This window comes from Aristolochia californica, unplaced genomic scaffold (genome assembly GCF_029961685.1).
Source record: "Aristolochia californica isolate CCGP_79_NKW_82.1479 unplaced genomic scaffold, dmAriCali1.0.hap1 SCAF_5, whole genome shotgun sequence".
Lineage (NCBI taxonomy): Eukaryota > Viridiplantae > Streptophyta > Magnoliopsida > Piperales > Aristolochiaceae > Aristolochia > Aristolochia californica.
In genome coordinates, this window is record NW_027182214.1 from 4,667,684 (window position 1) to 4,690,413 (window position 22,730).

Genomic DNA, 22,730 nt, shown 5'->3' on the forward strand with positions numbered 1-22,730 from the left:
CTTGAGCAAAACAGTTATAAGAGAGGTAGTGTGAAATAGATATCATCTACCAAGAATCATGACCAAAACTTGATTATTGTCCAAATTTATGTTGTACTACAAATACCTCCCTATATGAAAATATTGCTAAGGTAATAAAAAATAAATTGAAATGAGTTTGATGGGTGAACTCACATTTTTTTTTGGACTTTAAGTGCTTCAAACTAAAGATAGAAACCTTCATAAATAAGTCCAAATATACAAAAAGATTACTTAAGAAATTCAATATTGAAAACATGATACCAATTTCCTTAAAGTTAGACTCAGAGGACTCTACTAGACCTAGAAAGCAAAAGTTATATAGAAGTATGATAGGGTCTCCACTTTGCTTGATAGCTAGTAGATTGGACATAATGTTCTGAGTTTGTCTATGTGCTAGATTCTAGTCTAAACCTAGAGAATTGCACCCAGTAGTCGTAAAAAAATCTTTAAATATTTGTTTGGAATGCCTTAGGTATTCGGTACTCAAACACTTCAGACATATATTTAAATGGGTACTCTAATGCTGATCTTGTTGGATATAAAATTGATAGAGAGAGTGCTAGTGGTAGTTGCTGATTGCTAGGTTACATGCTAGTTTCTTGATTTTCCAAGCAAAAATAACATTAAGTAGCCTCATCTACTATTGAAGCGGAATACATATCTATCAGAATTTGTTGTGCACAACTCTTGTGGATGAAACAACAATTGGAAGACTATGAGTTAAATTAAGTCGAAATGCCTATCTATTGTGACAACACGAGTGTTATTAGTCTAAGTAAGAATTTGGCTCACCATTCTCGATCAAAGCACATCGAAATTAGACATCATTTCATTCAAGAACTCATTTAAACTAAAGTGATTAGAATTGAATTTGTTCTAACTGAAAATCAACTAGCGGATATTTTTACCAAGCCCTTAGGATTTGATTGATGCTCAAAGATTAGAGGAGAATTAGGCATGAGCAACCCTCCTATGTCTAGTTAGACAAAAAATAGTGGCAATGAAATATATCCCACTTGGAATCAATCTATAAATTGAAAACAATCAAGAAATTTTTCACTTGAAAATTTTGGAAAAGTTTGATGGGTCAATGCTTATAGAGCATTATCGATCATTACCTGATTGATCAATCAATCTTTTTACTAATTGATCAATTATGCCATGTATCCTAGGAGAAATATTTTTATCTTTTCTTGGGAGATAAATTTCCAACCAGAGTACTAACGGGGCCCAATAGAATATTATTTAAAGGTTTTTTTGGAAAATATATATCCTAAGAAAAATATTTCTATTTTTCTTGTGATATGGATTTTCAACCATGGATGCTAACAAGGCCTAAGTAATAAAAATACTAGAAAATAGTGGTTTAGTTATATTTGGTCTATTAAAATGGATTAGTTGGATTCTATTCTTTACATTTGGAGCAATTAGACCTGGTACTTAGGGGTGGCTTCGAACCGAGCCGGTTCGCGAGCCGGCTCGGTTCAGCTCGGTATCGGCTCGGTTCGATTCATCATTTATCGAGCTCGACCGAAGCTAGGTTCGGTTCGTCGGCTCGAGAGCCGGCTCGAAATGAGTCAGATCGGTATGAATCGGGGGATCGCGAGCGAGCAAGCGGGGGCTAGAGCGAGGGGGGGAAAATTTTTCCTCCCCCCTCGTCACCGCCGACCCTCCCATCAGTTATTGTCGCCGCCTCTACCGCCGTCGTAGCTGTTCACAGGAGTCTATACCGCCGTCGCAGCTGCTCGCCGGCCGCCTCTATGGCCGTCCGTTCGATTTCTTCCTCTCCTCGCCGTCGCCTCTGTTTCCTTCGCCGCCGCTTCCGTCGCCTCCGACTCATTCGTGGCCGTCATCCCCGATGATAGGTCCTCCCTGACATCGTAACCCCCTTCCCTCCGCGTCGTCTCGACGGAAAACCAGAACGAGGGAGAAATAATCTCCCCCTTCCTCGCGAGAAGATGATTTCGCACGTGAGAGATCATAAAATAAAATAAAAAAAAACTTTTTCCTCTAGAAAAAATTCAAAATAAATTTTATAGAAATAATTTTCTATAAACTATTAGTGTCTCATGTTTTTTTAAATATTTTTTTAATTAAAATTTTTTATTAAAAATCATATAATTTTCTAAGTAAGATTTTTCGTACCAAGATGGGGTAGAAAACTGTATAGAAAATTTTTGAATAAGTATTTAACAGTTGATGTTGTAATACTTTTAGCATGAAACAACTTTCATTGTAATTTTGTGTTTGATATTTTATTTAATTAAAAATTTACCGATAAGTATAATAATATATTAGATTGATTATTAATTTTTATTTATTTCCCCATAAGAGACAATAAAAGGTCCATTTAACTTTCCTAAGAAAATTTTAAAATATTTCCTGTAATTTTCTAATAAGTCACTAATTGTAATAAGATTTTATTTAAAGGTTTTTTTGGGAATATGTATCATAGGAAAAATATTTTTAGTTTTTCCTAGAATATAAATTTTTATCTAGGGGCACTAAGGAGGCCATAATAAATTATGGCCAGATTCAAAAATTACAAAACAAGCTAGACAACAATTGGAGTAAAAAATATTAATATTGGTGTATTTTAATCCATTATTGAAATTCAATCCTGAACCTCCCCTATCATTATATTTTTTAAAAATGTATGCATAATTTTATATATAATTTATTCAAAGCCACCCCTACGTGCGAGATCATAAACAAGGAAAAAAAAACTTTGTCCCTTCCTCATGGCTCTTAAATAAATTGAAAAGATATTTTAGTAGAAATACGTTTCTAGAGACTATTAGTGGTTTTTTCAATAAATGTTGAAAAGATATTTTTAATAGAAATATAGGGACCATTAGTGCCTCATATTTTTTCAAAATATTTTTCTAATTATAAATTCTTTTTAAAAAATCATATAATTTTCCAAGTAAGATTTTCTTGCCAAGATGGGTTAGAAAACCATATAGAAAAATTTTTAATAAGTATTTGACAGTTGATGATATAATACTTTGAGCATGAGGTAATTTTCATAGCAATTTTGTGTTTGACATTTTATGTGATTAAAAATTTATCGATAAGTATAATAATATATTAGATTAATTATTAATTTTTATTTATTTCCTTAGAAAAGGCAATAAGAGGTCCATTTAACTTTCCTAAGAAAAATTTAAAATATTTCTTGTAATTTTCTAATAAGTCTGTAATAGTAATAGGATTTTATTTAAAGGATTTATAGTTTTTATTTGGGTAATTGTAAATTGATAGTGATATTTTATTTAATTTTGTTGTGTTTGATTATTGTATGGAGTTTATTTATAATGTTATGCAGTGGATGGAGTATTTAAATTATTTTATGGAGTGTATAAACAATTTCATGAAGTGTTTATGGAATATATAGACAATTTGATGGAGTGTTTATGGAGTGTTTATGCAGGTATTATGTATATTGATTATGCCCAATTTTAAGTAGAGGTCGTGCCGAATTTTATACAAGTATTATATATATAGATTATGTTAAATTTTAAGTAGAGGTTATGCCCAATCTTATACACATATTATATATATAAGTTATGTCCAATTTTATGTAGAGGTCATACCCAATTTTATGTAAAATGTATGCATAATTTTATATACATTTTATTTGAATATATTTTTTGAAAAGTTTTAAATGTATGTTTCGGCGCGAACTCGTTGGGCTCGAGCTCGATAACAATTTTAGGCTCGAGACGAGGCTCGGCTCGAAATATTTAAATCAAGCTCAACTCGAACATAAGCAGGTTCGGGCTCGGCTCGGCTCGATGCCACCCCTACTGGTAGTGGCCTCAGGTCTGGTGTTAAACCCAAACCAATGGTAAATAAACCTAAACCCGACCAGTTGGGCTTACTTCATATAAGTGGGCTAGATTCAGTTTCGGTTTGTATAGGACCATCTCCAGTATACCCATCCCTAGTCAGATAAAGTTGAAAGGCCCATGGCATTTACAAAACGGGATTAATGGGTCCCACATGGAAGAATGACAATTGGATCCATCTTGAGATGAATCGCTGGATGAGTGCCATGTGGAAGGCGGCATCAGCTGGAGGCACAGCGCTTGAGGGTCAAAAGCGGAAAATAAAAATCGAACGATGCGAGACAATAAGAGGGAAAGAGCGTAGAGAAAACCCTAGTCGCCGTAGATCTTCTCTGGTTTTCCTCACTCGCGTCCCCGGATCAGGTATGCTCTCTCCTTTTTGCGGGGAACTCCCTGACTGCAAATTGTGTTTGTAGTATCTGAAGCTCGTGTAAATCTACGACTTTTGGTGTTTTCTTCCGGCTCTAACATTTAAGACAATTTTTTCTTGATGCATCTTTTCTGTGGCTGTTTGAAGTTTGCCTACTTTATTCTGAAATTCAAATGCTTTTCAAGCCAACTTATGGGTTTTTCTTTTTCCTCTCGTCACTGATTGCTAGTTGGACATTCCTCTTTGTTATCGTGTAGCATCACATTCGGTATCAAGGAACTTTGGCATCTCTTATTGGTTCTGTGGCATGTCATTCTCATATAGATTTGATGTCCTCGGAATAGCGTGACTGTGTTCGGATGTTTCCCGTTTTTGTGCATTTACTTGTTTTATTATTCCTCTGGTATAAAAGAACATAATGTAAAAGAACCGAATAAGTAACAGTTCAGTCTAAGAACGTGTTTTTTCAGTGTTTGAAGATTTAGATGCCATATCAAAGTGAATGGTGTGCGCCAATTACCGCCTATATGGGGTATTATTAGCGTTCTGTTAAATTATTTTTTAATGAGCAATAGTTATGGATCGAATGATTTTTCTCACTGATCAACTTCTAGCAGTTGATTATGTATTGGAAGATGGTTAATGGGAAAGCATGCTCATATGTCTTTAATAAATATCTTTGTGCTTGGAGCTGCATTATACGAACTTGTGAGGAGTGAGGACAAGGATACTGTTTGTAAGATGGAAGGCCATGGTTCTGGCCTTTTTAATCTGTACTTTCTGTCATCCAATATACTGTGAAACATTCGTTACTGGAAAATAGAGTAGATGCGAGTAGCATTCTTGCCATTGAAAACTAACTATCTAGAAAATTCAGGTTCTAAGAAAAGCTACCATGTATACTGCGAGGAGGAAAATCTCGAAGGACAAAGGTGTAGAGCCTACAGAATTTGAAGATTCAGTTGCTCAGGTTCAGTACTAGAGCTAGATCTTATTACATGTTTGTAAGTTTTGGTTCTTTAATTCCTAATATATCATCCTTTGCAGTCATTTTTCGATTTGGAGAATACCAATCAAGAGCTGAAGAGTGACTTGAAAGATCTCTATATTAATTCTGCTGTGTAAGGATAACGAGTCCATTTGTCTACTATTTTATTCCAGTCTTGCATATCCCGATGGAAGTCTGAATTTGGTTGTGACCTTGTTTTGCTTATTATCTTCTAATTATGCAGTCAAGTTGATGTTGCTGGAAACCGCAAGGCTGTTGTCGTTAATGTTCCCTACAGATTGAGGAAAGCTTTCCGAAAGATTCATGTGAGGCTCGTGAGAGAACTGGAGAAGAAGTTTAGTGGCAAGGTGAGCTTCACTTGTCTCTCTCTTTCTGTAGGGCTGCAAACCATGTTCCAGTGATGTTGGGGTGTAATGATCAATTAATCTGTTCAGAAATAGGTCGCACTTTACTGGTTTCTTTCAGTGTATCTGTGGTCCGATGTGGTATTATGAATTATCCCTGTTTAATGCTTGTATATTGTGTTAGGATGTTGTACTGATTGCAACACGAAGGATTCTTAGGCCACCAAAAAAGGGTTCAGCAGTTGTGAGGCCTCGCAGCCGTACTCTTACTGCTGTTCATGATGCTATTCTGGAAGATGTGGTGTATCCAGCAGAAATTGTTGGGAAGCGAGTTAGATATCGCCTTGATGGATCCAAGATAATGAAGGTGAACTTTCTGCCACTCAATATAATTCTTGAGCTCCAATACCATGAATTATGGGTAGGGATCATTGTTAATGTAAAAATCAATATTTGGGTGAAGGAAGAGGAGAAAATTGACAAAAAAAAAAAAGGACAAAAGAGAAGAAAAGTTTTATGAAGAGCCTAAATGGTGTCTTTGGGAACTGTGCATGGATTCCCAAACTTCTTAAATAAGTGTTTTGAATTAAAAATTACAAAAAATGCCCCTATGCACTTAATAAACCTTAATCTCCTTATATCTCCTAACTAAAAAATTTAACTACTGATATAATTTAACATGCAGGATAAGATTATATAAAGAAAATTAACCACAGAGGGTAAAATGATCAAAATATCCCTGGATGTATTTTCTAACAGTTAATAGTCAACCTATTTTGTGCATCCGACAGGTTTACCTAGATCCAAAGGAGCGCAACAACACTGAAGGCAAACTAGAGACTTTTGCCAGCGTCTACCGGAAGCTTTCTGGAAAGGATGTGGTCTTTGAATACCCTATAGCGGAGTCTGCCTAAGAGACATGGTTAGTTTTAGCTATTTTTCTGTTAAAGAAAGAAAACCATGTTTTCAATAGATTAGTTGTGATTTGATCAAATTTTTTTGTGTTAGAAACTGGGAGAGGAGAAGTTAGCTAGCAACATATGAATTTCGGCTTATATGCTGTATGTTTTGAGCTTGAGAATCTTGAGTTTTCTTAATAGCACTAAGCGTTTCTTCTTACCTATTTTGTTTCCACAGCTCAAACTTGATTAGCCAATTTGTTGCAAACTGGTTTATTTTCTTCTCTTATCAGCAGCATTTCTGGTTCTTGTCTGGTTCTTGTCTTATAGAAATAAGAAGTTTACTCGGTCGAATGTTGATGGAAGGGTAAGGAGAGATGGTAGGGATAAAGTTATTCCTTCGCCCATTTATTTATTAAGCAGGTAAATTGATAAATATAATATATAAATTCAAGATAAAATTAAGAAAAACGTATGAATATAATCAAAATATGAGTAGAATATATAAATATATTATTAAATATGAAGTTCAAATCTCTTTAATTAAAATCTCTTCTTTGTAGGGGACATTTTTTTTTATATCTACATATTATGTAAAATAAGGTAAAATTTATTTGTTATATCTCTATTTCTTCAAGTATTAAGGTAAAAATTTTGGTCTTCAATCCTTTTTAACTAAAGATGCAAATCTTATCTTTTGCAAAACCCTTCGGTTATTTTAGTCATAAAATAAAATACCGTTTTCTTTGTAATTCTTAATTTACTTTTTTTCCCCTCAAACTGGGGATAAAAAAGATATTGAAACCCACTTTGGACAAAATAAATATGAAAAAAATTTATATCCCAGTTAAAACGGTCATAGTTCGAAAAATACTGGCATACTCCTTTATAGGTAATGGGACCAGCTATTGCTCATAAGTGAAACAAAATGATAAATTGTGACAAAAGGGAAGTGATAATGCAACACTTTACTTCCAAATTTGACTCTAGAAATGTTAGATAGAAGTAAGTGAAAATGTAACACTACTTTAAATCGAGTTTCTAAAAAGAATAATAAAGTCTTGCTCATCAAATCAATAATGTGTGACCACTTGGGGATATTGTAATGGTAGAACTAGAAAAATAATAGACAAGTTGGACTAAGTATGACCTCAAATAATTTTGTAATTATGTTAAACCTTCAAGTCTTTTTACTTCACTCATGTTCTAGGGTTTTATGCCCTCAATTTATATGATTAAAGGTGTTAGGGGGAGGGCAAATATAATGTGCCCTCAACCCTAGTTCTCTCTTGCTTGATCTCTTACTTGATCTCCGATGGATTAGGTGAGAAATGAGAAGAGAGGAAAGGTTTCGTTTTGCACCATTGATCAAGATCGGACGACTGAATTAGTCGTTTCGTATGTTTCGCACGAAATTGCCTTTCGTATTGGATCAGTATATATATATAAAGAATTATAGTTGTCTCGCTCACGGTTGCATCTACATTTTGAAAATATTGGTTTCTTAGAAAAAAAAAATTAATGGAGCACTTCTCAAAGTATTATTACCCGTTAATATAATTAAATAGAAATAATTAAAAACGATTAATTGAGGTTGGCAGGAGCAGGGGCCAGGGTCCAGGCGCTTCTTCCGGTTCACGCTAGCCGTCAGGTCTGGCATATGGGTTACGGTCTTAAAGGGGAGGATCTCAGAGAAGGAGACTGCAGATGGGGTCCACTGGAGGTAGTCGCCTTCCCAGTTCGAACCAGGGAGGTATCTTCCAAGGAGTGCCTGGAGCGATTAGAGTGGCCTTGGAGGCCAAAGACCATTAAAATAACAGCCACGGAGAATCCATATATAATGCAGCCAAAACCAGGGAACTTGAATCCACTTCACCACATGGACAGTCTGTCATCGTGTCTCCGAAAGACAAGGACTCGGTGAGCGGAACGGAGCTTACACTGAAGCCCCCTTCCTTACCAACACTTACCGACTACTCTCGCCTGCGGTTTCTCTCCCTACGCCGATACCTGTTCTTCGTCTTCGCTCGCATCGCTCTCGCTCGCCGGAATTCATGGCGTCGCTTCTCGAATCCGGCTGGCGGGTAAAGTTTCAACGTCTAATTCTTTATTCTTTTATCCTTCTTCCTATTCCTTCTCTCTATTTCGCAATCGCTGTCTCTTTGTCAGATCTGGAGATTCTATGGATTTTCTGCGGAGTGCGTTTCTTTCTCTTTTTACTCTTTACCTTTTTTTTTTTTCTTTTTTTTTCTTTTCTTTCTTCGAAATGCCGGCCTGCGTGGTTAGGTTTCAGTTTTTTTGCTTTTTTCTTCTTCTCGTATCCATGTGCTTCAAAATTTGCGTTGGTACTGAAAATTTTGTTCTCGCATGTTAATCTCGTGTTCAGCGCCTCACTGTAATTTTATTATGCATGTTTCCTTTATTTGGCCCATCTCTTTAGTCTACTCAACAATATCCAGCCTCGTATTTTCTCAAGTATTATTTGTTGAGAATGTGGGAAATATGCTATTACACGATTGATGAAAATGCGTGTTCGGACTTCGGATTTGTCATCTGTGATCCAAATCATTTTTTTCTTGTTTTATAGCGTGGAGCCATTGAAATCAACTGATTATATCTCTTTATAAAGTTTTGGCGTTGAAAATGTCGTCTACTGCGTATTCGGGGAGCTTTCATGCATGTGTGAATTCTTTTATGTTTTATTTATTGTGTCAAAATTTTTAGATGAGATGCTGTTTTACAATCTTCAATGTTTAATTATTTACTGTTAATATTACTAACTATATCTACATTTAATATGTCATTAGTAGTATCGAATAATTGTATTAGTTTTGTTGTTATTATTACTGTAATTATTATTTTCTATTATTTTGTAATTTTGCCATGGGTCTTTCCAAGAAATGCTTCGTACTGCACACAATGAACCTGTTTCGACACAGTTTTTTCAAATTTATTACATGCTTGTTTATTTGTTCTTCGGTTGGTTTGTTCTCTAACTGTGTTTTTTTTTTTTTTTTTTTTTGGTTTGCTTGTTTTTGTTTTTCTGCAGTATCTAATCACTCACTTCAGTGACTTTCAACTGGCTTCTTTGGGCAGTTTCCTTCTGCATGAGAGTGTCTTTTTCTTGTCAGGACTTCCATTTATACTTTTTGAAAGGGCTGGATTCCTAAGCAAGTACAAGATTCAGGTTCCTTTATCCCTTAAGCTCTTATTACAAAGTTCGAGGGTCTTCTGACTTTTTCACATGAATTACAACTTTCTACTGAATTGGCACCTTAATAGACTTCTGTTTCATTTATTGTATTGAATTTTATAAAGCTTGATGAGAGAGGATAAATGATACAATGCAAGATTACATTGATGGAAAAGTTCTCAGAAATATTAAGAAGGATAGGAATTTTAAGTAACAGAAATTAGTGACGGAAATTTTGGACAGGAAATTGAGATGTATTAGGAATTGCTTATACATATGTAATATCTAACATGAAAGGTTATGGGAAGAGAAACGATCTACTTTATTTCTTTAATTTCCATCTAGGTGGCAGCAATAAACAACAAGATAAACATTTGTTTTGTTAGGTTTAGATAGCATTTGCTGAAAGTTGATCTTAATTGCTATTATCTACTTACACAGGGAAGCACTTTACATTTGCTTCTACTGAGTGGCTCTAGATCAGTAATCTTTTCTCTTTAATGCTGCTGACTATGTCAGTTCTTTCTGTTTGCCTGCAGAGCAAACAGAACTCCATGGCTGCTCAGGAGAAGTGTATTACACGATTATTGCTTTACCACTTTTGTGTGAACCTGCCAGTTATGATTATTTCCTATCCTGTCTTCAGATACATGGGCATGAGAAGCACTCTCCCCCTACCGTCCTGGTATTATTCAGGTTTCTTTAGATACTAAAGCTTCCAGTTTTATGAAAGTTTACAATGGAAAATTTTATTGTTTTTTATCTAGTACTAAAAGTTTGCTAAGCTTCTCATTACTGTGCTCTGTTATATTTTAGCATGACTTCAATATTGCTGATGTTTTGCAGGAAAGTGGTTGTATCTCAAATACTTTTCTATTTTATCATAGAGGATTTTGTCTTCTATTGGGGACACAGGATTTTGCATACAAAATGGTTGTACAAGCATGTACACAGTGTTCATCACGAGTGAGTTACAAATTATATAAGCATATTAGATCTTGAGTCTTCTTTGAGGGTTTTTCTACCACATGCATCTGTAGGTCTGATTCTTGGTACATGCAGATATGCTACACCATTTGGGCTGACATCTGAGTATGCCCATCCTGCTGAGATTCTATTCTTGGGCTTTGCTACAATTGTAGGTCCTGCTATTACTGGACCACATCTGTGCACTCTATGGTTGTGGATGGTTTTAAGAGTTCTGGAGACAGTTGAAGCACATTGTGGGTACCATTTCCCATGGAGTCTATCAAATTTATTCCCCTTATATGGAGGGTAAGTTAACAATTACCACCTTCTCCTTACCTGGGGGTATTTGTTCGAGTTCAAATTACACTTGGTGCCTGACATGGTTCCTGGTATTCACATTGCAGAGCTGATTTTCATGACTACCATCATCGTCTGCTTTATACAAAGTCTGGAAATTATTCGTCCACTTTTGTCTATATGGATTGGTGAGTTTAAAACAGTTTATGTAGCAGCGCCTAAGAATTAATAGGTTAAGATATTCCTGATTTAGGCTTCTGCATTTGTTATGATGCAGCCTGTTGCGGATTAATTTTCGAATTTATTTGTTCTATTCAGAAGTTTATTGCTTAATATTTTTCTATTCTAGAAGTTTATTGCTTAATCTTTTTCTATTCTAGAAGTGTCATGATTCCTAATTGAGTCCTCTCAAGTATGGACTGTCCTATTCTAAAATCTTTTGGTTATAGGACTTCTTATTTGAGATTAAACAGTCTCTAGTAGGGGTTTTGAGTTATGTTATATTTGTTGTTAAAAACCCCCAATCTATTCAGGTAAGTAGATTAATTTGTTCTATGTAAATTTCTGTATGAGAAGGCTATTCAAAACCCTTCTGTCCCTGGGACAAGGCATCTTATTTTGGTTTCCCAATTAATGAAGTTATGTTGAGTTTTCTTTCTTTATTGCAAGTTATCTTGCTTTATGTGTTTTTTGAATCTTTATCAGGTCAAGTTATGAGTGTAATGCAAACAGATATGTAACTTGTTTCCAATAGTTCTTAAGTACCTTAGAAGAAGTGTTTGATGATGGTATCTTTAAGAATATCCTTTTCTCTTCTTATTTCTTAATACTTAAAGGCTGTGTTGGTGTCCTACTTCTATGAAGGTCTTTTCTAGGAAAAGAGGTTTGGCTTTGGGGCGTGGCTCTTTGGAACTTAAAAGCAGCTTTTTGGGTCATGAAGTTACTTTGTTCTCAAAAGTGTGTTTGGCTAGCTTGCTCTTTGAAGAACTTGTCTTACCTTTTTAGGAATCTACAAGATGCAGTTTTTCCAAAGAGAAGATTTTTCACTATGAAAAGAGGAGATAATGAATATTTATTAGACAAAAAATACCCTTATCATTTTAGATAAATTTAAATGTACACCTTAAACAAATGATAAACAAAGTGTGAAGATCAGTTTTAAAAGGGGCCCATAATTTGATGTCAGATTCTCTCTTTTAGATAATTAGGTAGGGTAATGTTAGATGACAGGAATATAGAAAAGGTGGGTCATGACTTAAATGTTTCGATTAATTGGTAAATCACATGTTAAATTTGTAAGCACATATTAGATGTACCCACATGACACGAGTAAGAACGTTTCGGTGTGCACCTTAGTTTGTAAGATTACATCAATCTCATACTAAATGTGCAAAACAATAAAAAGTGCATTATGACTTATAAGCCCACATTATATGAGTTCATTTTGGATGTATGTTTTGTTTGGTGGATCCCAATAAGATGTTGAGGTTCATTTAAAAAGTGAGTTTCCTTTGTCTACCTTTATGAGGTGCATCGTATGAAATTTTGTGAATTAGGTCCATTCTTGAAGGAAAGATCCTCTTTTTTTTTTTTTTTTTTTTTTTGTAACTTTCTTTTGTAACTTTAGCGAAAAGGTGGTTTTCTTCTATTTGGAGACAGGAAAGATAGCCAAACACACTTTTCAGCGCCAGAAGTAGGTCCTTGATTGAAGATACCATTGTCTACTGTAGATCTTTTCATTGGTTGAATAATTGAATTCAAATTTGAAATATCATTTTTTAATTGCTGCTTATTGATGGATGCACATATGGAGGGTCTCTAGTGTGAGATGTTGGGTGTAAATCTGACCAGGGTATAGGGTTCCACATTCAGAAAAAAATTGATAAATGACGTCTAATATTTATATTAGATGTGTGACACTTTAAAATGAATCACTTCAACCTAGTTTTCCTAAGAGTATGGCTTACAGAACTCATACATATGTGTGTGTAATCTTTGCTGATTGCTGGATGATGCTAGGGCTTGAGTGAATAGGGGTTCCCACAGAGATTGGTATGTCTAGGTCTCAATTGCGGCACTTGTTTGCTATTCATTGTGCTCATTTTTTTCTCTCATGGCGCAAAGTTGTGTTATTTCAATTGCTTAAAGAGGTGTGGAAAAACATTACTGATTCCTTGTGGCGTAAACATATGAAAATAACAAGAATGATAACATAAGTCTTGTGTCAGTATTGGTTCCATTGCATGAATATTGGATCAAATTTATGTTGCTTACTTTTTTAATGTTAATTACATACTCATACTACACCTAATAGCCCTAGTGAGACTTGAACCCCAGGCCTCAAGCTAGAAAGGTTCTACTAGATTAGCATTTCCTTGAAAGGGAAAAGAGTTCATGCTTTGTTTCCTTATTGGTTCAACTACTTGTGTGAGGCAAGATGGAGATATCTAGTGAATCAACAACACATTTTTTTTTTTTTGTTTTTTTCAGTTCGATTGGATTCCTAGACGTAAACTGCTGACTGCTTTATGCTTTTATATTGCTAAAAACAGGATATTTGGCACTGATAAAGGTTACAGGAGATTAAAGGCGCTGAAGAGTGGAATTGAGGTTGATGATAAGCAAATGTGATGAAAAATGATTTTTTTGCTAGGTGTGAATTCAATTGATTGCCTCTCAAACGGTGGGTAAGATCTTCAGAGGTCTCAGCTTTTGGTTTATGATGGAAATGGAGTGTAAAAAGATTATGTGAATGATGGGTAATATGCAAACCCCTCTCATGAATAGTTGATTTTCTGCTTTCTTATTCTCATGTAAGTAGTTGGAAGTCTCAGAAGGTATCTTGGTTCTGAAGAGATCTGTGAGTATAAATGCGAATCTGTTCCTCAGTTCAACAGTGATAAACTAGGTGTTGATGTTTGATTGAGGTGTTCCATTTAGTTATTGGTAGTGGTTTAAAGTATTGCAATGGGCATTTTGCTATTCACCTCAATTTTTTTACAGAGACATGGTCTTGCCCAGTCAAGCCCCAGATTAGACTCCCTCAACAACAGAGAAATGCCGCTTTCTCAAGCCAGGGAAAGGTATATTTGATATCCGAATCTTGAGTTCTCAAACCTTTATTGGGCTTGGTATTTCTAGGTCAAACCATCGCCTTGCAGATTGTTATATCACTCTGACAATTGTCGTTGGTTAGAAGAATGGAGCTGCATGAAAAATAAGAGCAACCTGAGTCTTCTCCTCACCAGTTGTAGTTCTGATCTTAGTCGAACGTTATGTGGAGTTTCTTCTGTGGGTGAGGATTCTTTGCCTTCAAAACAATAATAGATGAAAAACTAGGCACTATTGTTTTCACATGCTGACATAGAGGGAAGATGATTAGTGAGTCTGGTGTAGAGGTTGACTAGGCAAGACCAGTGTGAAAAGCCAAGGTGCGCACAGTCGCTTAATAGTCTGGAGAAATGGTTGAGATTTTAGGCTCGGAAACAAGATTAGATGAGGGTTTTAGGAGAGCCTAGAAGGGAAGAGAGGGTTTATAGCCCTAAAAGTTTGGTGTAGGAGGAAGAAGATGAAGGAGAGAGTTCAGGCTTTTGTTAGCTTTTTTTTTTTTTTAAAAGTCCCCTCATTTAAGTAATTTTTTTTCTCTTTTAAATGCTAGTATGATATTTTTTTCTACAAGAGCAGGGCGTAAATATCATTCCTTGTGCTTCATGATTTTTTATCCTGGACAAAGGAATCAACTTGAGATCTGATTTTGTACTAATGTGATTTGATTCTAGCTTGTGGGAGATCCTAAGAGTTGTTGGGTCGAGAGATAAAGCATAGGGCTATAGATTGTTTAGTGTAATGGACATTCCTATTTGTCATTCTATCCTATAGAGATAAGGATAGGGCTATAGATTGTTTAGTGTAATGGACATTTTCAAATTTGTCATTGCTTGAACTTATGATAAGTTTAAAATTTCAAACCTGCCCCTACCCCACCTACACATTCCTACACCTCACCCCAACTAAAACCTACATGTCCCTAAAAAACCTACCCTTTTGCCCTAAAGTTCACCATTTTATTTTTCTTTTAATATTATCATTTTCCAAAAATGTATGGTTATAATAGTAATTAACTAACTTAAAAAAATCACTTCTTTAAAATACACTCACTCACTAAAGTGTCACATAAGCAAATGAGGTGACATATGTTGAAGTAGTTTGAGTGGTATTTTATGTAATTATGAGAGTGAGTAACATAAGATATAATTAGTGGTTAGTTTAAATGTTCTTTTTTGATTCTTATATGTTAGGGCATCTATGCATATGATGTAGTAGAGCTCGGGCAACTTCAAAAAGGTGTTTATTTTTTCTTTCAATAACACCGTTTTGTTGTGGGGGTGTAGAGACAAGAAGTTTGGTGAGTTATGCCTTTTCCTTGATAAAAGAATTGGAAATTTGTAAACATATATTCCTTGACATTATCGGAACAGAGAATTTTTAAGGTAATGTTAAACTGCGTAGACATAATGTCATAAAAGAACTTAAAGAGAGGTAAGACTTCAGATCTCTCTTTTAAGAGAAACAACCATGTTGCTTGGGAGAAGTCATCCACAAATGTAACAAAATATAAATCGGAAAACATTGGAAATGTTCATAGGGCCCCATATATTAGAGTGAACTAAAGAGAATAGAGCAACACTTTTGGTTTCACCACGAGGATAATAAGTACTTTGATGGTGTTTACTCATTTGAGATCATCGGCGTTGAGACTTGACATAGACTGTAATGTAAAAATAATTTATTTAAGTGACTTAAGAGCCATTTGCTGAGCATTGGTGGTGGCAATTAGTCCTGGTGAATCAGGATAATAGAGTCCCCCCTCTTTTATGGCTTCCATTAATAACATGCTTTGTTTGCAGATCCTGAAGAACATAAGTAGGGGAAAAGTTATGGAACAATTAAACCATTTTGTGAGTTGACTAATAGATAAGAGGTGTAATGGAAACTTAGGCACACATAGACATCTTGTAAATGAAGAGTGTTGAATTTTTGGAAAAGAAAAAAACTTCAATGATTTGTTGTAATATGAGCATATGAGTCCCTATTTATAATAGAGGAAAGTAATAGACAACTAAAATACAATTTTTTCAATTACACCCAAAGTCTAACACTTAAAGATAACTCCTAACATAATTAAACAACTCAAAATAAATAAAAGACTAACATAACTAAAACATCTTTAAACTGAGACTCTTTTGTGAGACTTCTTACCATGAGAGTCATGTAAGCGCCTTCCATATACTCTCTTCAATACCCCATCGAGTTGGAGTTTATAACTTCAACTTGAGAAAATGATTCTTAGTCTTCAATTTTCTTTGCTGCAAAAAAATTCTTCATAGACGCAAAAACTTCATTTTTTGTGCTCCCCTTTTCTTGAATATTTTGGTCACATAAAAATTACCACAACATGTGGAACAAAATACCTCTTTCTTGTACTTCTTTTTCTACTCTCCCCCTCAAGCTGGGGATAAAAAGAATATAGAGACCTAGCTTGGACAAAATACAATATGGGAGAAGAAAATCATTCCTAGCCACACAACAAAGTCTATACACCAGTCAAAACGGTTATAGTCTGAATCACATTCCGCTCAATCTTAAATGTAGAAAACTAGCTCAACTTTAGGGCTTAAAAAAGTGACTACTCACTTTTTAAGGGTAACTCAAACACAAATCACTTTTTGGGTGAAGAATAAAATACTTGACTCAAGCTGGATGTTAGGCACACTCCTATACTTTTTAGGTAGTGGGTCTAAGCATTGCTCTGAAGTGATAAAAGCATAAGATGATAAACTGAAGAAATACTTGAGGAAAACAACTTAAACTAGAAGGAGGCGACTATGCAACACTCATACTTCCAAAGTGATTTTTTTTTTTTTGAAAACTTGGGGAGACTATAACGATAGAACTTAATGATCTTGACCAAGTATAACTTTTTTTTGGGGTGATCATACTTTTTTGGAGTTAACTATGCGGTAGATATATAATCAAGTAACAAAAACACAAAACTTGAAAACAACATTAATGCAAGATATTTCCTATCTTGAATAAACATATCATAGATTGATTAAGTTGGACCAAGTCTCTCTGATTAGAAGACAAATTTGGCTAAAAAAAATTGTATTTTAGGAGAAAAAGGAAATTCAAATCACATCAATGCCTGAAGAGATAATAGGAGAGAAAATAGGGAAAAAAGATATATTTTTAGCAAAACTGGCCTTTGATACTTCTAATGTAAATATCTCCAAAAAAATAGCTTAGAACAAACGGTTTGTTGATAAAAAAATATCTTTAATTTTATATCTAAATTGACATAAAAATATTCATTCTTGAATCTTTTATGACCTCTTGATTCTCTTCATTCTATATCTTAACCCTTGCAGACTACAATATGAATATCTCCTTAAATATATATGAGATTGACATAAAATTATCTTCTTCTGAAACTAGACTTCAATATCTTTCATCCAAGCATAATTTTACATCCTAAAATGTACTTATTTTGAGATAAATAAGTTGATATATTTGGAGAAGTTGTAATCATGCCGAACTAAGTACTCTTTCTTCTATGACTAGCATGACTATTGATTCTTCCAAGATCGATAACCCCTTATAGAAAATTCATGATTGTTTGTAAAGTTTAGGTTAAATGAGAATAAAAGACTAAATAAACATAGAGGAAAGCCACCTGGCACCAACAATATTTTTTTTTTCTAAATATAAAAAAATTGTATTAAGCAAAAAGAAGAGAAACAAGCTAAGTCCCAAGACGGCTATGGGAGATAGTTGCAACACACAAACAACTAAAGAAAAGATAAACAAATGATCAAGATACCTGAATAATTCATTAAAAAAGAACTAAATCCATGAAAAGGGTTCCAACCACAAATATCTCCCATTACTAACGACAAGCATAGTAGGTGTCAAGTGATGAAATTCACTTCATCAGAGCTTTCTTCAATAGAGATCATTTCAACATTCACTTTGGCCTTAGGAGCAACGATTTTTCTTTTAGGTTATTCTTCCTCAACTTCTTGAGGTTCTGTCTCATATGTGAGAAGGATTCCTAGTAGTTCTTCAGAGCTCATAGTCCTAAAATTCACATTCTAATGAATGGGGGTCTTCCTTATGTCCAATGACTTTGGAAGTGCCTTGAGAAACTTAAGCCACATGTAGGTCAAGTACATTTTTTACAATTACAATTTATCCAAGAAATTGGCTAGATTCTAGCTCTTGCTTGCCCTTCCTATCTAGATTAATTATGTTTTAGATGAACCTTTCAAAAAATAAAAACAAAGAAAGGAAAAATATTTCCTTATCAGGATGTAACATATTTCCTTATCAGGATGTAACATATTGATTTATGGACTGATCGATCAAAATATTTCCTTTGGTCATGACATGTTAAGTTGATCGATTGTTGTTAGGATATTATCGATTAATCAGAATTTTCTCTGGTAATTCATTACAAGTATGATTGATCAATAAACTTCTTATGATCGAACATGTTTTATGTCCCTGACTAGCAAGATTCTATTTGATCGTTCAATCATGTGAGATGATCAATCATTCAATGTAAATTTTGCTTGCCTGGACAATATTGATCGATCAATCTAAGAGGGATGATCGATCAATCTAAGAGCATAATATGGTCATGTTCTAGATGATCGATTCATCGACTTAGGTTGACCAATCATGCTTTATAAGCTTGGCTTATGCACTTCTTCTGGATGATCAATCATTGGCAGAGGTTGATCGATCATTCCAGTGCTAATTCAACTAAGTTGACCTTTAAAACATGAGAATGATTGACTCTAAGTGCTCATGTTTTAGAAGATGTACATGAATATTTGAAACATGTGTGAATGTAATGAATGTCCTAAAACTCCGTATAGCATTTTACTTTAAGGGGGGGTTAGTGCCCCAAATGGATTCTTGAAGATCAAGTTCATGTCCAACATGAAGATCATGTCAGTCATGTACATGAAGATCATCTTCGCATTTGGTGTTAGTGTTGACAACTTCATGTGCACTGGAAAACAGTTTCCAGTGTTAGTACCCCAACATGAGAAAAACATAAAAAAACAAAAGAATCTCTAAACCTTTACAATACACTTAATTACAATATAATCTTTAAACTCCAAATTAGGTAAAACAACCATTATTACTATACGAATAAATTATTTAATGTATAATTAAATATATTAATATATATATTAATTGAATTAGATATATTATTATGCATTAATATGGTAATTATATGAGCCAATGAAATACGCACATGATTAATTACAAATAATAAATAAATAACGTGGAGTTATTAATAACGTTATAAATAAAAAAATGAAAGTAATACGTAGAGTTATTAATAACATATGATATACTTTAACCTAAAAATGAATAATTTAAGAGAAAAAATTGATCTAATCATAAATTTAACACACTATATATTTGTATATAATATATTTTATGTATTATTAATTAATAATATATTATCGCAAAATTTAAAACCATTGGTTTAATTAACTATAGCAATTGGATAATTATGCCAAGATAATTTATCAAATATTTATTTTTAAAATATTTTAATTATGACTATTAAATCACTATTTTTAATATAGTAATTATAAAATAAATGTATTAAATAAATAAAAATAATTATTTTATAAATTAATGACGATAGTTTTAAACTATCGTCGTCTTCCTCAGGGGCGAGCCAGCGAGCAACGGCGGCGGCAACGGGCCAGTGGGCAACGACGACAGCGGCGGGCAACGCCAATAGAGGCGGCACTCCAACGGTACGCAGAGCGGGAGAAGAGAGGGAGGCCGAGAAGTCCAAATGTCAAAATCGAAGAAAAACGAAATTGAAACAGGGGAAATCGCAAGAAATTGGAAGGTCTTTTGGGGAAAAAAATGATAGCGTAAGGGAGAAGGGAGTGAGATGCCGAGAGGGAGAAGAGACAGAGAGATAAGAGAGAGGGAGAAGCGAGCGGGAGGTTCAGAGGGAGAGCGAGCGGGAGGTTCAGAGGGAGAGCGAGTCCGAGAAAGAGAAGGACGCCGGAAGAACGTTTGCAGTGAGAGATGGAGGCAGTAGAGAGGGAGACCGGAGAGGGACGGCGGAGACGAGAGAGTGAGCAGAGAGCTCGGGTTTCACGGAGACGACAGAGGGCTGCGGGAACGAGTGTCTGTGCGGGAACGAAACGAGCGAAATGAAAAAAAAAGAGCGAGACGGTCGAGCCAGAGAGAGCCCGCGCGAGAGAATCAAGTGGATGATTCTCCTTTCCGCCCGTTACTCCTGAGACATGAACTCTTGATTCATGTATATTCATGTATATGACATGAATTTCGACACCCCCTAACGACATCAAGACATGAACTGTGTAATGCGCATGAAAATCATGTCCTGAGTCATGTGCACTAACCCCCCCTAAAAGAAGGTATTTGGAAGCTCTCTTACGTATGGATTGAGTTTTGTTATACATCAATGATTCCAAACTCCATTCTTCACTTTGTCTTCTTCTTCAAGGATGCTTCTTCAAGAATTGACTTTCCATGATCTTTGAGGTCTTGAATAGGTTTAATCTTTTTAGGGTTTTGACCTTGAGGTGCATATCTCTTGAAGGTAAAATATATAAAATACTTAGTTTGCAAATTATCAGCTCTATTAAGTTTTGTTATCATCAAAAGTAATAAGTGAGTCAACCTATGGTTAACACAAATTTCCTATCTGAACATCATGGCAGCTCGCGTGCATGAGCCTCCATGGCTTGCCTTATTCCTCTCGCCTATTGTTGGCTGAAAGATAGAAGGTCGAGCTAGGACAATCATTTTTCTAGACTCAACACCTTTGAGCAGAGGTCCATGGCCATAGAAACGCCTTTGGCCACAGGAGAACCACAAAACAAAATAAAAAAAAAAGGTAAATCAAGGGAAAGTAGAGGAGAAGAAGAAAGGGAAGTAGAGGAAAAAAAGAGGCGAAGAAGCAAAAGAAGAAGAGAGGGAAATCAAGGGAAAGAGAGAGACAGAGGAAGAAGAAGAAGAAGAAGAAGGAGGCTCAAAGAAATCGAGAAGAATAAAAAGAAATAGAAAGAGAAGCTGAAAAGAGAGTGGAAGAAAAAGGAAAAAGAAAAACCAAGAAGAGAAAGAAAGAGAAAAAGAAGAGAAAAAAAGTACCTAGGAAACAGAAGAATCTGAGAGCAACATAGAAAAGAAAAACGAGAAAGAAACTGGGAAGAAGAAAATTGAGAGGAAAAGGAAGAGAAAAGGAGAAGAAGAAACCTAAAGCAGAAGAAGACCGAGAAGAAAAAGAAACAAAAAGAAGGAAGGGTTACCTCGAAGAAGTTGAAGACTTGAACTTAGAGGCAGCAAATAGCTTCTCCGCAATCTCAAATCGAAACAGATTAAGCAGTGCCGAATGAACTCCACAATGCCAACCTTCACAAACTAAGCAACAAGGAGTGATCGTCGAGTTTTTTTGAGTTTGAAATAGTTCGTGGTTGATAAGGAGTCATAATTTGTGGGCCCACAACCTCTCAAGCCATTGAAAGTTGATGAAAACAAACAACCACGACTAAGGCCAAAGCTGATCCACTCTCGTTTCAGTCATGTTCATTATTTGATCGAGATGATGAAATGCATACAAGGTGGACCCTTACATTCTATCTAAGTCACTGGATCGATAATCTCAGGGCCCATATTTTCCAAAGTGTATAAGAGATGAAGGGGTGCAACCACTAAGTGTTGGATCATTCAGCCTTGCTGCAACATACAATCTGGTCTCAAAAAACTAGGCCCATGAGATTTGGATCATTTGTTAAAAAAAAATGGAAAGTGCTCCAAGACTTTCGATCTTAGTAGGAGAACAAAGTCTTGAAGGATTTGCATGTGCAGACATGAAAATTCAATTGTGAAATTAGGATCCCGATATCAACGATCCATATCATTGACATCGATCACTAGTTAACTTTCAATGAACTTGATCACTAAACCCTAAACTTGATCACTAGTTGATCAAAGGTCAAAGTCGAACTTCTCAAAGGTAAAAGTATGGAGATTTAAATCAAGGGATTGATCAAAATAGGAATTGATTACTGAGATCAAAGTTTGATCGACAATCAAGATGAAGTGGATTATGCAGGGTCACCACGAAGGATAAAATGATAATATGAAGTGTCACATTCTCATGGAATGAAGAATGAGTTCATACAAATACTATACCAACATAAAAATGAGTATATTGCATCAACTTGACATCAGATAGTCTCTCTCCAATGAAAAATAATTTTAGCAACATCTTCCAATTTGTCACTAGTGAATAATGGAATAATGTGCTCTAGGAAATTATATATGGTGCTTCTAAGAAGTATTTAGGTAAAATTTTAAATATGATAGTGAATTACTAAGGTCCTATTAGTGTTATTTAACTATGATTTTAATGATTAACTTAATAAGATTTTTGTTGGTATTATGTGAATTGGACTCTTGTGAGGCATTGTGATCCTCAAAATCTAGGTTCACAAAGCCAAGATTGTTGGTCTCAACCAATTCAAGCAACCTATATTATAACCTAAACAAGATTTATTTGTATCATTTGTGTGAGATCAATTCAAGCTGTGTCTCTCTATAATGCAAGGTTTAAGTAAGACACTAATCAAATCTCATTTTAGTGGTTTCCTAGAAAGCTATAATAAAAAAATGTATTTTTTTCTGTTCTTGGGATAGACATTTTCAAC

At 34.8% G+C, this 22,730-nt stretch overlaps 2 protein-coding genes across 2 annotated transcripts; both read left to right on the plus strand.

The window, feature by feature from the left end:
• Window positions 1-4,168: 4,168 nt before the first annotated feature.
• Window positions 4,169-6,779, plus strand: LOC137965681 (small ribosomal subunit protein eS7). The gene is made up of 6 exons (XM_068811993.1): window positions 4,169-4,235; window positions 5,120-5,212; window positions 5,290-5,363; window positions 5,475-5,598; window positions 5,780-5,962; window positions 6,387-6,779. Exons 2-6 carry the CDS (start codon window positions 5,138-5,140, stop codon window positions 6,507-6,509), a joined length of 579 nt encoding a protein of 192 aa, XP_068668094.1. The 5' UTR covers window positions 4,169-4,235; window positions 5,120-5,137; the 3' UTR covers window positions 6,510-6,779.
• Window positions 6,780-8,239: 1,460 nt separating this feature from the next.
• Window positions 8,240-13,945, plus strand: LOC137965793 (methylsterol monooxygenase 2-2-like). The gene is made up of 7 exons (XM_068812140.1): window positions 8,240-8,578; window positions 9,544-9,681; window positions 10,227-10,372; window positions 10,534-10,653; window positions 10,750-10,962; window positions 11,061-11,141; window positions 13,506-13,945. The coding sequence occupies exons 1-7, from the start codon at window positions 8,549-8,551 to the stop codon at window positions 13,582-13,584; spliced, it is 807 nt and encodes a 268-aa protein (XP_068668241.1). The 5' UTR covers window positions 8,240-8,548; the 3' UTR covers window positions 13,585-13,945.
• The last annotated feature ends 8,785 nt before the right edge of the window (window positions 13,946-22,730 follow it).

Bases quoted from the DNA above. Each gene is read 5' to 3' on its own strand.
- LOC137965681 (XM_068811993.1), top strand. From the start codon at position 5,138: ATGTATACTGCGAGGAGGAAAATCTCGAAGGACAAAGGTGTAGAGCCT. The intron at 5,213-5,289 runs GTTCAGTACTAG...CATCCTTTGCAG, and splicing joins TTGAAGATTCAGTTGCTCAG to TCATTTTTCGATTTGGAGAA. The intron at 5,599-5,779 runs GTGAGCTTCACT...ATATTGTGTTAG, and splicing joins AGAAGAAGTTTAGTGGCAAG to GATGTTGTACTGATTGCAAC.
- LOC137965793 (XM_068812140.1), top strand. From the start codon at position 8,549: ATGGCGTCGCTTCTCGAATCCGGCTGGCGG. The intron at 10,373-10,533 runs GTATTATTCAGG...GATGTTTTGCAG, and splicing joins ACTCTCCCCCTACCGTCCTG to GAAAGTGGTTGTATCTCAAA. The intron at 10,654-10,749 runs GTGAGTTACAAA...TGGTACATGCAG, and splicing joins GTACACAGTGTTCATCACGA to ATATGCTACACCATTTGGGC.